This window comes from Solanum stenotomum, chromosome 3, assembly GCF_019186545.1.
Source record: "Solanum stenotomum isolate F172 chromosome 3, ASM1918654v1, whole genome shotgun sequence".
NCBI lineage: Eukaryota > Viridiplantae > Streptophyta > Magnoliopsida > Solanales > Solanaceae > Solanum > Solanum stenotomum.
Window position 1 is genome coordinate 46,686,015 of NC_064284.1, and position 16,456 is coordinate 46,702,470.

At 35.1% G+C, this 16,456-nt stretch overlaps 1 protein-coding gene across 1 annotated transcript; it reads left to right on the forward strand.

Moving 5' to 3' along the window:
* The first annotated feature begins 1,167 nt into the window (after positions 1 to 1,167).
* On the forward strand, positions 1,168 to 6,181 carry LOC125859555 (phosphatidylinositol 3,4,5-trisphosphate 3-phosphatase and protein-tyrosine-phosphatase PTEN1). The gene is given in 8 exon segments (XM_049539325.1): positions 1,168 to 1,432; positions 1,435 to 1,466; positions 3,295 to 3,471; positions 3,856 to 3,969; positions 4,076 to 4,255; positions 4,401 to 4,637; positions 5,553 to 5,654; positions 6,022 to 6,181. Coding segments are annotated over 8 exon segments (1,242 nt in total). The 5' UTR covers positions 1,168 to 1,179; the 3' UTR covers positions 6,169 to 6,181.
* Positions 6,182 to 16,456: the final 10,275 nt, after the last annotated feature.

A 16,456-nucleotide genomic window follows, 5' to 3' on the forward strand; every position in this document is an offset into this window, starting at 1 on the left:
ATTTAGTTAAAGGGTGTCTGGAATCTCGATCATAGTCTAGGTGGTACTTGTACCTTATCCGTATTTTTTTGTATAATTTTATATTCAAAAAAAATTGTTTTTTAATAATAATATTATTTACAAAATCATATGATATATGACTAAACATGCACGCTAGTAGGGCAATTTGCACCATAGGATAAAACACTTATAAATTGAAAAAAAAATTATTGTAGGAAAAAGTAAATAATATATATATATATATATTGAACATGAATTATGAATTATGAATTATGAATTTTGAATTATGAATTATGGTAAGCATGTATTGCGGCTGTTTTTCCTCGAATTTTGGGGTTGTCCAAAGAACATTCCCAATTCATCATCATAGTTATACTAGGAATTCACTCTCTCTATATCTCTCTCTTCCTGAACCAGAAATGGACTTTATCAACTTCTCTTCTTGCCCCCATAAAATAAAAACACACATTCCAAATTGTCTTGTATTGGTCCAAGAACCTAATGTTTTTTATTTACAAGTTTCTTGGACCAATTTGATTAATTACTACCTGCAAAAATATTGGTCTGTAATCAATCATAAGCAAGTTGATTTGGATCTTTATGTTCAATTGAATGGTACTTCCTTTTTAAGTTTGGTTTTTCCAACTCATTGTTTCAATGTAAAGGTCTCTATTTTGTTATAATAATAATCCAAGATTATATGGGATTTTATGAGAAAAATTAAAGAAAAAAAGATTGTATGGTATTTTGCTCTAAAGTTGGATATGGTGCTGGGATTTATATATTTGTGACATGTAATTACTTGGACGTGAAAATTGTGAAGTATATATGTGCATGTTAATGCGGGCTATGTTGTTCAGATTCTTCAAAAATAACGTTGGACGCATGTCAGATCGATCCTCTGAACAAAGTGTATTTTGGAAGATCTAACATAATGACATGCATATAAAAACATATATGTATGCACAAGTGCGGAGGGGATTTGTATTTTTATTTTCTTTAATGTTTGTGTTTAAGATGTTGAAATGATATATATACTTTAGATGAAATTTGATTCAAATGTGTTGGGTAATTTTTTCATGACATTGAGTTCCCTATCTGAATCAATGTAAAGGCCGTATATTAATTTTTAGCTTATTATAACTCTTATACAGATAGTGCATAAGATTAAAACAAAAAATGGGAGTACGATTGTCAAAACAGGGGTTTAAGAGACCTGATACTCCGAGTATAAGTGATCTCCACCTTGGTCTGATAAATTATCTGTCAAGAAGTTTTTGCATACGTAACTTGGTGTCGAAACAAAGAAGGCGAATGCTTGTTGGCGGTTATGATCTTGACATGACTTATATATCAGACCGAATTTTAGCAATGTCATTTCCTGCAGAACACGTGCGAGCAGTGTTTCGCAACCCTTTGTGGCAGGTTAAGTCTTATTGGATATGAGACATGCTGGACATTACAAGGTTAGTAAGTACATAATATTAATTCAGTTTACTTTAATTTCTCTCTCTATTAAAAGATAGTGTTTCACCGGCGCTTAAGGATTATTGTCTCATTGGTGAAGCCAGCCAGGGGCGGACCTAGGTTGTGTCTTGGGGGTTCACCCGAACGTCCTCGGTCGAAAAATTACGTTATATATATAGGGCCAAATTCTGATTTTATGTGTACATATATAAAAATGAACCCCTTGAAAACAAGTGAGCAGTGACTTTTACGTTGTGGATTCAAATCCCAAGTGCAACAATTCCTCTTCTCTTATTTTTTACCCTTTTTAATGCATGGAATTGGGCTTGGATCATCTTCTCTTTTTCATTATTTTTTTCTTTATGTCATTTTTTTTCTAATTTGTTTTTGTTTAAATTTATTAGAAATATTTTTTTTATTCTTCTTATATCTATTTGTCTTTTTATTTCAACATAATTTTTATGTACAACTCTTTAAAAATGATGAATTATATATATAAAGATAAATTAGATGTAGTTGAATGAAGAAACTAAAAATCGTCAATATCCTTTTAATAATATATATTTAATAAAATTCATGGAATTTGTATTCTATTTTTTCAATTCTATTTTACTGAGATGGAAACTAAACTTATTTGATTTATTCGTCATTTTTTTTTTCAACAAGTGATGACTAACCTAGTAAATTAAACTACATGAACTAAAAAATAGACGATGCCATTTATTTATCTTCTAATTATGCATTATAATATTAGTAAATCTATACTTACACACTTATAGAAAATTTTGATAATTTTCCTAGTAATATGTGTTTGAATGGATATTACTTTAAAAAAATTTAAAATGCAAAATAAAGTAAAACATTACAAAATAAAAGTATAAAAAGTACAAGAAATTTTAAGGATGTTCAATGGAGCAGGGTAAAAGTAGGAAGAAATGCTTAATGCGGGACTATAAGGTAATATAAATTTAGCGGGTTAAGGTAAATATTTTTCTTCTCCGTCTCACTTTCTTTTTCATCCTTTAATTTTCACGTGTTTTAGGAATTAACTTATGTAATACAACTGATCCATTAATTTTTTTTATCAATGTAGCTTTGTTCTAATATCTTTGATTAGTTTGGTGTTAACTTTTATCAACCAATGAGATACCTTGTACAAAAAGCATGTCGGAATTACTACGCTCACCGTGTACTTACATTACCGCATGAGCTTCTTCTTTAAATTTCAAACCCCCTGAGCTTAATTCCTGGATCCGCCATTGCGTGAAGCAATGCACTTTAGAGAAGTGATAAGCACTCCAAATGATAACACACATACAGTGATCGACTCTTTTTATTTCACTTTGAGGATTTCGATAAATAACAACAATATTGGATGCTGAAATTAGTTATATTAATTTCCATATGATTACTATAATACTAAATTCATACTTTTCTTATTAATTCTCCATAGCTTTTCAGTTCACTTTAATGAAGAATGCATTACAGGTCACACTCAACGCTTCAAGATCATGAACCCCATGTCTTTTTGCTCTTTTCACATTTAAAAACTCAAATATTAGCTTTCATGTGTATCGTAATTTTTTATTTAAGATCTAATCAATCAAGCAGGTTTTATTCAAATAACTGCATCAAAGTGAAAATATCTATAAGATTGGTACAGTAAAGCTTGGATGAACAAAAAGCCCCAAATGTATGTGAATCTCATATTTACAAAAATATCTAGCTTTAATGATGCACTAGCTTTACAGATATGATCCTTGGTGCAAATGATGATTTTTGAAGAAGCCTTACATTAGTGTGTCGTCTTGATCACTTTGCTTGTAGGTGTATAACTTATGCATAGAGCAAGTTTATGATGCATCACATTTTCATGGTCGTGTGGAGAGGTATCCAATTGATGACAACCATGTCCCTTCTCTAGATATGATCAAGGATTTCTGTGAAGATGTCTACTCATGGCTCTCAAGTGACTCCAAGAATATTGTTGTGATACACTGCATGGTTCGTACCCTAGTATCCTTAATTTGCACAATATTTCTTCTCCGTCACCTAACATTATATTCTTGACCAACTATCTAGCCCTTTTGAACTTTAATTTTGGTTCAAATCCTGTATTTCACTTTAAAAAAATTCATTGAATCTGTACAAATTATTCATTTAAAACCTAGTAACTTTAAAAGATTAGAATTCTGAACTTCATTCCGCCTCTGATTATATGTTGTGGCTATGGACCATGGGTGTTGTGACTTTTAGATCAACTCTAAATTTTGAGTACATCTGTTCGTTTCTATCTTTCATTTAGAAGATGAGAAGATAGATATCAATTGATCCTATGTATACCAAACGATAATGTAATTAACTTTTTTTCTTTTTTGACATCTCTAGGCAGGAAAAGGCCGAACAGGATTAATGATTTGTTCGTACCTAGTTTACACTGGCATGTCAGCTGAGGATGCTCTGCGAGTGTATGCAGAGAAACGAACAATTAACAATGAAGGAGTACGTTATATCAATCCTTTAATTGAAATTGTTGACAATCCTGAAATATACATATGATTGATTTCCATTATATGTTAAGAACCTTGAGATTGTTGGTATTTTACAGGTATCCATTCCAAGCCAACGTAGGTATGTCAAATATTGGGAGAATGCACTTTCCTATACAAAGGGTGTTCCTCCAACTGTCAAATTGCCTCAGTCATGCAAGAGAGAGCTGCGTCGCATTAGATTATATGACACTATAAACATTGAGTCCATCTTCTTCGTTCTATCTGAGTTGCAAAGAGTAAGCACTCTAACTCAAATAGGATTATATTTGGGAGCATCAATGATTAATTTATAGATCAAGGGTGTTTGATTTATATCTATACCACTTGTGTTTGTTTCAGTGTTTTGCTTTTCATTGCAATGTATATAGTTTATTCAATCAGGTTCCAGGAGAGAAATATCGTCCATCTGTAGAAGTCTCAAAGAGTAGCTGCAGACGAATTAAGAGCGGTATTCAGAGAACTTATAGCCCTCAATATGTTTATTCATTTGTTGAGGAAAATGAAGATGAGATGAAACAAGAAAAGAAGGAACCTCGTCTTGTAGTCCAAATGGACACAGAAAGTTCTATGCTCTATCAAAAAACATGTCTTGATCATTTCTATGACATACCAGTGCAAGTACGTATCGTTACTCTATTTCTATTTTTATGTTGTAAGCCATTACACAATCTAGCTAATATAGTTAGGAATAAATATTTTGATTTGTTTCCTGAGAGTTGAAAAATGTAACTAGCTAGATCACTTTTTCATCAGTACTAATGGTCAGACTTTATTCAGTAATCCTTTTTTCTCGCGAAATTATTAAAATTCTTGCTAGTTTAAAGTGCACACTCTCACTCTCAAAATATTTTGCACATACAACTTTCACAAAATTCATTAAACAATTCAAACTTTAAATTTCTATGTATTGTTTTTTCTTATCTGAATAAATTACATTAATAATTTCTTCCACCCATCACTAGTATGATATATATATATATATATCAAATTAATATTTTAAGCTCCATATTCCGGTCAAACATTATCACATAAAATAGGAAGTAGGAAGTACATGTTTCTTCCTTTCTTGCGTCCAGTGGCGGACCCAAGATTTTCGTTCAGGGGGTTCGAAAAATAAAAGTATAAACGCGTAAATAAGCCTTTAGAAATGGAAACCTTAAATTCTTTTGGGTTTAAAACTAAACTTTTAACACATTATTTAAAGTAAAAAAAAAACTATAAAAAACTTGAAAAACACAACTGAAAATTAAAAAAAAAAACTAGAAAAAACTGAAACTGAAAAAGGAAAAAATAAAGTGCTATCAATAGGATTCGTTCAGTGATGTACAACTTAATTTCAGGGGTATTTCCCACTGCACCATCAGTTTCTCTTTGTTATTGAGGGGGTTCAAAATATATATATCTACAAAAATACATAAATTTTACCTTATATATACCGTGTAATTTTTACCGAGAGGATTCAGGTGAACCCCCTCAATACCACGTGGGTCCGCCCCTGCTTGCGTCTATTATGTAATCATTATATCTGAACAGATATGCGGAGATGTGCGTATCATATTCTATGAAAAGCTCATAGGAGGACGTCTTTTCTATGCTTGCTTCAATACTGCTTTTATTCGGAATGATCTACTGCAGGTACGCACATTGATCTTTTTCTCCAGGATAAGATATTGTGTCAATATTTATTGTGCCACTTATTTTATGTGGATTTTAAACATCTAACTGGTTGTCTTCTTTTATGATTAACATGTAGCATTAATAGTCCCTCAGCATATAGATAGTACTGCAGATTTTCACATCGAATGGTCCATTATCATTTACTTAGCAATAAATTTAGCATTCTAGATGAGGGGTACTGAGAATTGTCATATCGTATACTTAACTACAAATTTGGCATGCTAGATGTGTACACCAAAAAAGAATCAGACCCAACTAACTGAATTGTTACTATTTATTATTGCGGTGTCATATTGATGTGAAACTAATTCTGGAAACTTTGCAGTTTTCGATACGGGAGCTTGATAAAGTTGGAAAAAAGGGTAGGTCCATTACTGGTTCTTCCTTCTGCTTGGAGTTGGTTTTTGGTCCAGCGAATGGAAATTGTTTGCCAACACCTCCTTTGCACGACGATGATCTTAGTGATTATTAATTTCACTTATAAGGTGGCCCGGTTTTATCAATCATCCTTTATAATATATATATATATATATATATAACAATTCATAGTTTCAATTGTCCTACCATCTATTTTTCAGGGAAGGAAGACTAGGAAATTTCAATAGTTTTATACATAGAACTCGAGCAAGCAGTTTTAAGAAGTAATGCAATTTTATCTTGAAACTTAGCTTGCATGCATATCCAAGAATCTAATGGGAAAAAAAATTCTTAGAATATGAAAAGTGTATATCTAGGCTTTTTGGTTGCATTTAGTGTTAGAATTGGAGGGCCAAATTGTATTCTCTGTTTGATGATCCTTATAATAATTAACCAACTTAAGATTGGAGTTGATTACATGCACTCATAAGTGTGAAGAATTTTACACTGTGTTTTGACTTGTAGCAAGTAACCTGCATTACTTTTTAGATTTCTAGTCCCACTTTTATGAACTATCAATATGTGTGTTTGCCATATTATTTACGCAAGTTTATTATGGCATTGCTAAACTGTGTGTTTTGACTTGTAACTGGTCATATGATCCTACCAGTACAATGTATTAGTGTCCGAAGAGAATGGACGTAGAAATAAAGAAGAACACATGTCAGCCCAAGAGTAGTTCACCCTTGGATTCGAATGTCACAGGTTTCATAACTGAGGTCTCGTATCAGCTGCCTGAATATGCCTTATACTCAACAAAGAAAGAGAAAGTGCAGTATGAGTACACAAATACATTGTACTGGTAGGATCATATGACCAGTTACAAGACATGAATGTCAACAATAGTCACAATACAATAATATAGGCCAACACATATATCAATAAATCAAAACAAATATAAACTCCTGGTCATAACTCTTTACTTAACCAATGCATGAAACATGTCCCACATGATCACAACAACATATGCCTGGTCCTCTCATGGAACCCACACATAAATCGATAGTGTACCAATGTGGTACCCGAGCTAACCGTTAGTATTTTATACCAGACATGGTATCCAAGTCAAGCATTAGTATTATGTACCGTAATGGTACCCGAGCAAACATCAATCCCAACCAACATGCACAATCACAATCCCAAAGAACAACCACACTTGAAACCACAATAATTAGCATGTTTATTGCATGTGATTATCAATATGATGTCATTTCACATTAGCCTTTTTACTTTCTTTACATGTATTGTACAAGTAATACTATAGATAAATTAACATGTACATATTACAGAACTTGGAAAACAAACAATCATCATCTACCTCGAATCAAGCCTTGGAAACTCTAAAGAACCCGAGCTTTCCCCTTTTTGCAATGCCTTGTCTTGTTCATGGTCTAAAACAATAATAAAACACAACAATAAATGATTAATGTCCTAGCAATACACATATTATACTCAAATCCTCATCCTAGGACAGTTTGATGATTATTCTACCCAACTAGGGCTTTCCACACTATAGTTTCAAGTTAAAACCCTTCCCTAGGGTTGACCACCATACATTCTAGGGCTTAAGAATCGAATTACAAGTTAGTAGAGTAATTAACTTACCTTTATCTAAGAGAATGATCGAAAACAAATGAATAGTTCCCTAGGTCATGTAACACCTCGAATATTGGAAAGCTAAATTTGGAAAGGAAAGGTTTCATTTTAGCTATTGGTTGTGTCCTACGAGCCCAGTCTACGATTCGTAGAAATTTGTATGAGTCATAGGTGGAACTCGTAGGAATGACGTTGAGATTTGGGAAATTCAAGTTTCTGATGTTTCACCTACGAATGAACATGATGAGCTCTAGAAATTTAAATAAGCCGTAGATGGGTTCCGTAGGGGTGTTCCAGACTTAGTTAATTTTTTAGACTTAAAACTTGAGTTCTATGGATGGGGTCTACGGACCGTAGAAAGGTCTTGTGGAATGTAAGGTGAATTTGAGTTTCTGAAGTAGGTTCTATGGGTGACTAGTATGAGCCTTAGAAAGTTTTATGAATCGTAGTTCCAAACCGTAAGAGTGTCCGACAATTATTTTTTAAGGGTATTTGATTTTTTTACTATGCATTTAAAACCTATACAGTGTTGTTTAACTCTAATTCTAAGTCCAATAACTACCCTTCTACTCCTAAAATTAGCCCAACTCTCTCATTCACTCAATTTCCCAAAACCCATCCTCTTTTATCTTCCCTAATTTTCATTCAAGTTCAAGAAGAAGGGTAGGGTTTCCAAGCTTCAAATATCCTATTCATCCATTCCTTTTGGAATTTTATCCTCAAGATATTTAGGATTTCATCAATGAGTTCCATTCACCCATTGAGCCCCAAGACTTTCTCGATTCTCCAAGTTCAATTTCATCAATTTATTAGGGTTTCATTCAATTCTGCATGGGTTCTAGTTGTGTTGATTCAATTGTTTGATTCTTCTCTTAGTATAATTGTTTTAACTCAATTACATGTTTTTCAATTGATTTCAGATGAACCTATGTATTGATTATGATTTTTGGCTATGAACTCTTTAAGATATGAATTTATGAAGAAGCTATGAATCTATGAATATGTTTTCATGAAGGTTATGTGTAATTTATGAAAAGAAAGGTTTTATGATCTAGGTTACTTTAAGATAAGACTCTATGAAATTGTGAAAGAATTTTCTCTTACATGCTTGATTCAAGATTTAATGAGCTACTCTTTGAAATTTTAAGCTTGGATTAACAAAGGAGGATAATTATATAAATATAGAGTAATGAACATTTAATGAAGTAATTCTACACACTAAGGAGAGTAGGGAAATATTGTTAGCTATTTGGAGATCGTACGCTGCCACTATGTTTTCTTTACTAGGAATAGTACTTAGGTAATTCACTTCATTGGTATTAACCGCAAGTATTAGATTTCATGCCAAAGAATATGGAGTCGAATAGCCTTACATACCTTGTTGTATACTCAAATATTACAAAGAATTCACCTCCTTCCTTTCTGATTATTAATCTACAATGAAATAAGTAAAACTAGTATTAGTAGCTAATCAACACATTTGACTTACCCTTACAAAAATGGTAGCCTGGCAGCGGGCCCATAAATTATCCTACCAAGGGCGTTGTTCAATTACTTCTCCTCGAATTACATCCACATACCAACGTAGAGTGAGCAGTAAGCCTACACAACATTTAGTTTGGTGGTGTATCACAATCCCATCCTATAATTCCATATAAAATATTCACACATTTCCCCAACATCAACCAGGCAGTCCCCACATATACGCACAAAACAACCCAAAATGTTCTTTATCATAGCAACCAAATACTGAACTCACCATTCCTTTAGTTCTTAATAACGACACACATGTAATTCTTTATCCAAACTCATGCACAAGGAGACAAAAAAAGGAGCAATCACCTTACCTTAATTTGTGCAACTTCCCCTTTTAACTTGAAATCTTCAAGAACTTCAACTTCCGTTCACACTTAAACCAAAGAAGAAGAGAAAAGTATCTTAATAATCAAGGAAAGTGAGCAGTAGCTTGAGGAAATATTCTGCCTTTGTACTTATACTTGAGTATGATTAACATGTTTTCCTAATCATCCATGGGAGAATTAAGCTAAATCCATAAGTGTTTTCACTTACCTTGTCTTGAAAAGATGAGGGTTTCTTCAAGAAACTTAGAAGAAATTTAAGGTTGCTGTTTTTATTCTTAAGAGAAAAGAGAGAGAAAGAGAGAGAGAGCTGGAGTTAATTCTCAATTTGTGTGTATAAAGGAGTTGAAATAGCAGCCAATATTTATCTTATATTGAGCTTTCTTGACCATAAGAATATACTCTAAAACCTTCTTTTTTTTAGATTCATTTTCAGCCAGTAAATGGTCAAGTAGGTGATGCACCTGTTTATGTACATCAAGCTGCTCAAAAGGTCAAAGTAGGTGATTCACCTAGTTGCCCTTTTCCGTAGTTGGGATTCACTTACATTGGGCCTTAGCAGATTTGGCTTCTTGGCTTTAATTCTATTTTCATTTTATTTAATTTAGTTTGGGGCTCAAGAGAGTCCATTTGCATAGGCCCAAATTTGATCCATAAACCTTGGCCTTTTTAACTAGATCCATATAGCTCAAGTAGGTGATGCACCTACTTAGTCCTTTGGAGTGGTCAATAAGTGAAAGTAGGTGATGCACCTACTTGTTACCTACTACCTTAATTTAGTCTTAGTAGGTGAGGCACTTACTTGTCACCTACTAGCTTAGTTAAGTCTTAGTAGGTGATGCACCTACTTGTCACCTACTAGCTTAGTTAAGTCTTAGTAGGTGATGCACCTACTTTGTCCTTTTGGCTGGTCAATAAGTCAAAGTAGGTGATGCACTTGCTTGTCACCTACTAGCTTAGTTAAGTCAACCAAGCAACTCACTTATTTAATTTTATTTTCTAAATCTTACTTCCTTTTGCTTTAAATTAACAATTCACCTTAAACTTTAAGCTCAAATACGACCTTACTATCTCGATTTAAATGCTTTCATCGAAGTTGACTTGGAGTATACATGCTGAAACGTGCAAAGCAAACAACACCTTCCCAATTTATTTCAAACCAACACTACTCATATAAGAAATATGGTCCCTCACCTATACCATAAGGCTATGTCAAGTATCACATGAGTAGAACTAGCATATGCATAATACAGGCTGTTACATCCTTCCCTTCTTAAAACATTCATCCTCGAATGTTAGCATGGTTATCCAGCCCAAACAAGTTTAAGCCTAAGTTAGTACTACTATTAATCACATAATACATATAGACATATACTTACTTGACAATGCCTCAACTAAGCATTTTCTTCTTTCTCATCAATCTAAAAGAGATGAGGATACTTCAGTTTCATTTCTTCTTCCGCTTGCCATGTAGCTTCTTCTATTTGTTGGTTTCTCCATAGTACTTTTACAAAAGCTGCCTCTTTATTTCTTAACCTCTTAACTTGTCGATCTAGAATAGCAATGGGTACTTCTTCATAAGTGAGATCTCCTGTAACTTGTACATCTTCAGTAGGAGTAAGACAAGATGGGTCACCTCTACCCTTCCGAAGCATCGAGACGTGAAACACCGAATGAACTGATGAAAGCTTTTTTGGTAGTTCTAACTCATAGGATACTTGGCCAACTCTTCGAATAATCCTTTATGGCCCTATATAGCGGGGTCTCAACTTTCCTTTTTTACCAAACCTCATCACCCCATTCATTGGAGACACCTTCAAGAACACCCCATCCCCTATGAAAATTCTAGTCCTCTCCTTCTAACATCTTCATATGATTTATGTTGACTTTGAGTTGTTTCTAGTCGCTGTTGTATTACTTTGACTTTTTCCATAGCTTGATGAACAAGATATGGCCCAAATAAGGCAATTTCACCTGTTTCAAACCAACCAATTGGGAATCTACACTTCCTCCCATATAAAGCTTCATAAGGTGTCATGTGGATACTAGAATGGTAGCTATTGTTATAAGGGAATTCAACAAGTGGTAGATGATCATCCCAGCAATCCTTGAAGTCTAATGTACAAGATCTCAACAAATCCACAAGGGTTTGGATTGTACGTTCTTCCTGACCATCCGTTTGAGGGTGAAAGATTGTACTTAAATTCATTTGTGTTCCCAAACTCTTCTGAAACGACTTCCAAAAATTTGAAGTGAAATTAGATCCTCTATCAAATATTATAAAGATTGTCACTCCATGTTGATGAACTATCTCTTTAATATATAACCTTTCATACTCTTCGGCTGTATAAGTAGTCTTCACGGGCAAGAAATGTGCTGATTTGGTTAGTCTGTCAACTATTACCCATATGGAATCAAACTTCCGAAATGAGCGAGGCAAGCCAGTGAAAAAATCCTTGTGGATTATGTCCCAATTCCAAATTGGAAGTTCTATACGCTGCATATAACCTCTGGGCTTTTGGTACTCTACTTTTACTTGTTGACAATTTGGACATTGAGCCACAAATTCCGCAATGTTCTTCTTCATATCACCCCACCAATACATTTCTTTCAATTCATGATACATTTTAGTTGACCCTGGATGGATAAAATATCTTGAATGATGTTCTTCCATCATAATCCTCTTTCTTAATTCATCTACATTAGGTACACACAATCTATTTTGACACCGAAGTACTCCCTCTTGCGTAAGCTCAAATGCCTTTGTCATGCCCTGATGTACATTCTCCTTAAGCTGTAATAGAATATGATCAATGTACTGCTTCTCTTTTCCACTACTAAAGAGGATTCTGCCGCATTTTGCACAATAACCCCTTTTATCTGGAGATTTACAAAGGTGAACCCCCAAGCTAACTAGTTAAGATAGATCCTTAGTTATTCCTTGTCTTTCCACAGAGTGCCCATAAGTGCTTAACATTATTTTACGACTAAATGCATCAGCTACTACATTTTCTTTCCCGGGATGATACAAGATATCAATGTCATAATCTTTTAATAGATTCGGCCATCTTCGATGCCTCAAATTTAGGTCCTTTTGCTTAGATATATTGCAAACTCTTGTGATCAATGTATAGGTCAACATGAACTTCGTACAAGTAGTGGCGCCATATCTTCAATGAAAATACAACTACTGCTAGCTCTAGATCATGAGTTAGATAATTTTTCTCATGTGGCCGCAGCTGCCTTGAATTATAACCTATTACTTTACCATGTTGGATCAATATACATCCTAGGCCCACTCCTGAAGCATCACAGTACACTGCATACCCTTTCGTTCCTTCTGGAAACACAAATACAGGTGTAGAAGTTAATTTATTCTTGAGCTCTTGGAATCTTCTTTCTCATGCATCACTCCATTCAAACTTGGTTTCTTTGTGTGTTAGATTTGTTAAGGGTGCAACAATGGAAGAGAATCCTTCAATGAACCTTCTATAATAACTTGCTAATCCAAGAAAACTACGGATCTCTGTTGGCGTTGTAGGTCTTGGCCAGTTCTTCACGACTTCTATCTTTTGAGCATCAACCCTTATTCCTTCATCATATACAATATGACCTAAGAATGCCACAGATTTCAACCAAAACTCACATTTAGAGAACTTTACATGCAACTTACTATCACGAAGAATTTGTAAAACCTGCCGCAAGTGATTAACATGTTCTCCTTCTGATCTGGAATACACTAAAATGTCATATATGAATACTATCACGAACACATCTAAAAATGGCTTGAACACCCTATTCATCAAATCCATAAAATCTTCTGGTGTATTTGTTAGCCCGAATGACATGACTAAAAACTCAAAATGACCATACCGTGTTCGGAAAGTTGTCTTGGGAATATCTTTGTCTTTGACTATCACTTGGTGATACCCCGACCTCAAGTCAATTTTTGAAAAACACTTAGCACCTTGTAACTGATCAAACAAATCATCAATTCTATGGAGGGGATATATGTTCTTAATTGTTACCTTATTCAACTATCGATTGTCAATGTACATTCTCAACGAGCCATCTTTCTTACGTACAAATAAATTGGCGCTCCCCATGGGGACATACTAGGCCTTATGAGTCCTTTTTCTAATAAGTCTTTTAATTGCTCCTTCAAATCCCGTAATTCTGCCAGGGCCATTCTATATGGAGGAATGGAGATATGTTGAGTATTTTGAATCACATCAATACCAAACTCTACTTCTCGTTCTGGAGGCAAACCTTGAAGATCTTCAGGAAATACATCGGGAAATTCATTTACCACTGGAATGGATTGAAGAGTTGGTGACTTCGCATCTATATTTTTCACTCTCACTAGATGACATGTATTCTTTGGACATCATCTTCTTTGCCTTAAGGTACGAAATAAACTTACCTCTTGGTGCCCCAATATTACCTTTCCATTCAAGGACTGCCTCTTTTGGAAAATGGAAATGCACCATCTTAGTTTGGCAATCTATCGTGGCATAACAACAAGCTAACAAATCCATACCCATTATAACATCAAAATCTAACATTTCTAGCACAACAAGGTCATCCAATGTATCACGATCACAAACAGTACAATGCAATTACGATAAACCCTTCTAGCTACAATAGACTCACCAATCGGTGTAGACACTTCAAATGGCTTCACTAATAATTATGGTGTTCTTTTGAATTTCCTAGCAATCAATGGAGTAACATATGACAATGTAGACCCCGGATCAATTAGTGCATATACAATATGTGAAAACATGGACAATGTACCTATAACCACATCGGGCGAATCTTCCAAATTTTGTCGATCCCCCAGACCATAGGTGCGATTCTGAACTCCACTAGAACTAGCTGCTCCTCAAGCTCCTCTACCACGACCTGTAGGCATATGCAGTCCCTTACCTAAAAAAGGTGTTGATGAGGACAATGCAACAATTGATCTAGTAGGCTGTGCAGCACCACCCATGCCCCTATGAGGGCAGTTTCTCATCAAATGCCCTGGTGTTCTACACCAAAATCAAACATTTGTCCCAAATCTACATGCACCTAGATGATTTCTTCCACATTATTTACAAGGCTGTCGAGGAGGCCTTGATTGGCTCGTACTTCCTTGCTTTTGATGACCTGCTATTTGTGAACTTCGGCTTTCACTTCTTAGCCCAAACTGATTGCCCCTAAACCCTTGAAACCGTGGTGGAGCACTAGCTGTAGAGTTGAAAGATGATGGCCTAGGTGTTCTGTTAAATAATTGAGGCCTAAACTCACCTTGGGATGGCATAAACTACCTCATGGATTTGGCCCTCTTAGAGTGCCCTATTTCCGACTCTTGTTTCCTTCTTCTTTGCCTTTGATCCTCCAACTTTTGCACAAAAGCTTGTATCCTTACTATATCCATATCTTTATTCAACGAAGCAATGGTACAATCTCTAGCAATATATGAATCTAATCTATCCACATATCGATGAACTCTATCCTCCATAGTAGCTACTACATTAGGAGCATACCTGGCCAAGGAATTAAATTTGAGACTGTACTCCCTCACGCTCATACTTCCTTGGTGGAGATTTAAGAACTGATTCACACGAGCCTCTCGGATCTCCAATGGCCGATAATGGTCAAGAAATGCGTTTTTAAACTCTTTCCACATAGTTAAAGGTGCATTTGTTCCCCTAGATTGCTTCCAAGCTTCATACCATAATATAGCCACACCCTTTAATCTATATGCTGCTAGCTCAAGTGCTTCTTTACCACTTACATGCATAACATCCAAAGTGCGTTGGATCTGATCTATAAAGTCTTGTGGATCTTCATTCAAATCTGACCTAGTGAATGATGGAGGGTCCAATTTAAGAAAATAACGTATCCGTGTGCTATCTGCTCTATCTACACCGCTAGTACCTACAACTGGACCTTCTTGCCTTTGGTCGTGGCCAACAACTATACGAGTTAATAATTGAACTGCATTTTTTAAATCTTTCTCGGTAGCATTAACAAGGGGTTCTTGAGGTGCAGCTTCCTCCTTAGATCTTCTGGAGATGGAGGGGTTGGGGAAGTATCTGATAGAGACTCATCTTGAGCCTCACATTGAACACCATGACTAGGTGGTGGTTGGCTGGTCCTTTCTTGGGCAGCTACATCTACTCGTTTGCCTATACTATTACTCCTTCTCATAACGGTCATCTTTGCTATAATAAAACAATTTAGAAGTTAGATATGATTCACCTACAACACTGGTTCTATCGCACGATCTAAGAAATAAAAGAAAAGAGAGGACTCCTATATGTCCCGTAGATTCCTGTTTATAAATTTGGTGCACAACACATCCATAAGCAAGACTCTACATAGACACAACTTTGTAGACTCCTAGGATGACCTGCTCTGATACCACTTTTGTCATGCCAAAAATCCCATTAAGATGAACATGCACCAGATGCCCTAAAGGCCCGAGAGAACCAACATGTAACATGCGCTTACTATGCATAAAACTATGACAATCTTAAGGATGCGACAAGTTCACATAGCATGAAGCGATACGAACCAACATAAGTAGACCCAAAACTTATATACCAGACTTGGCTATTTAGGCCATAACTTATACATTAGTATACAAAGCCTCTAAAAGGTAGAAAACCTTAGTTTAGGGTGGGACAAGTCCCCGCCTTACCCTTTAATTTCATACAACAACAAAATAGGTGACAACAACTCGGTATGCCCCGAATCAACCTTGAGCTTCACCAATAGCAGTTGAGTACCTGTGCTCTTATTAACGAGGTCTATTGGCTGGAGTACACGTGCCTTCAGCATGAAATACAGTGTCCCCGTAAGGGACATCAGTACAAAAGAATGTACTGAATATGTAAC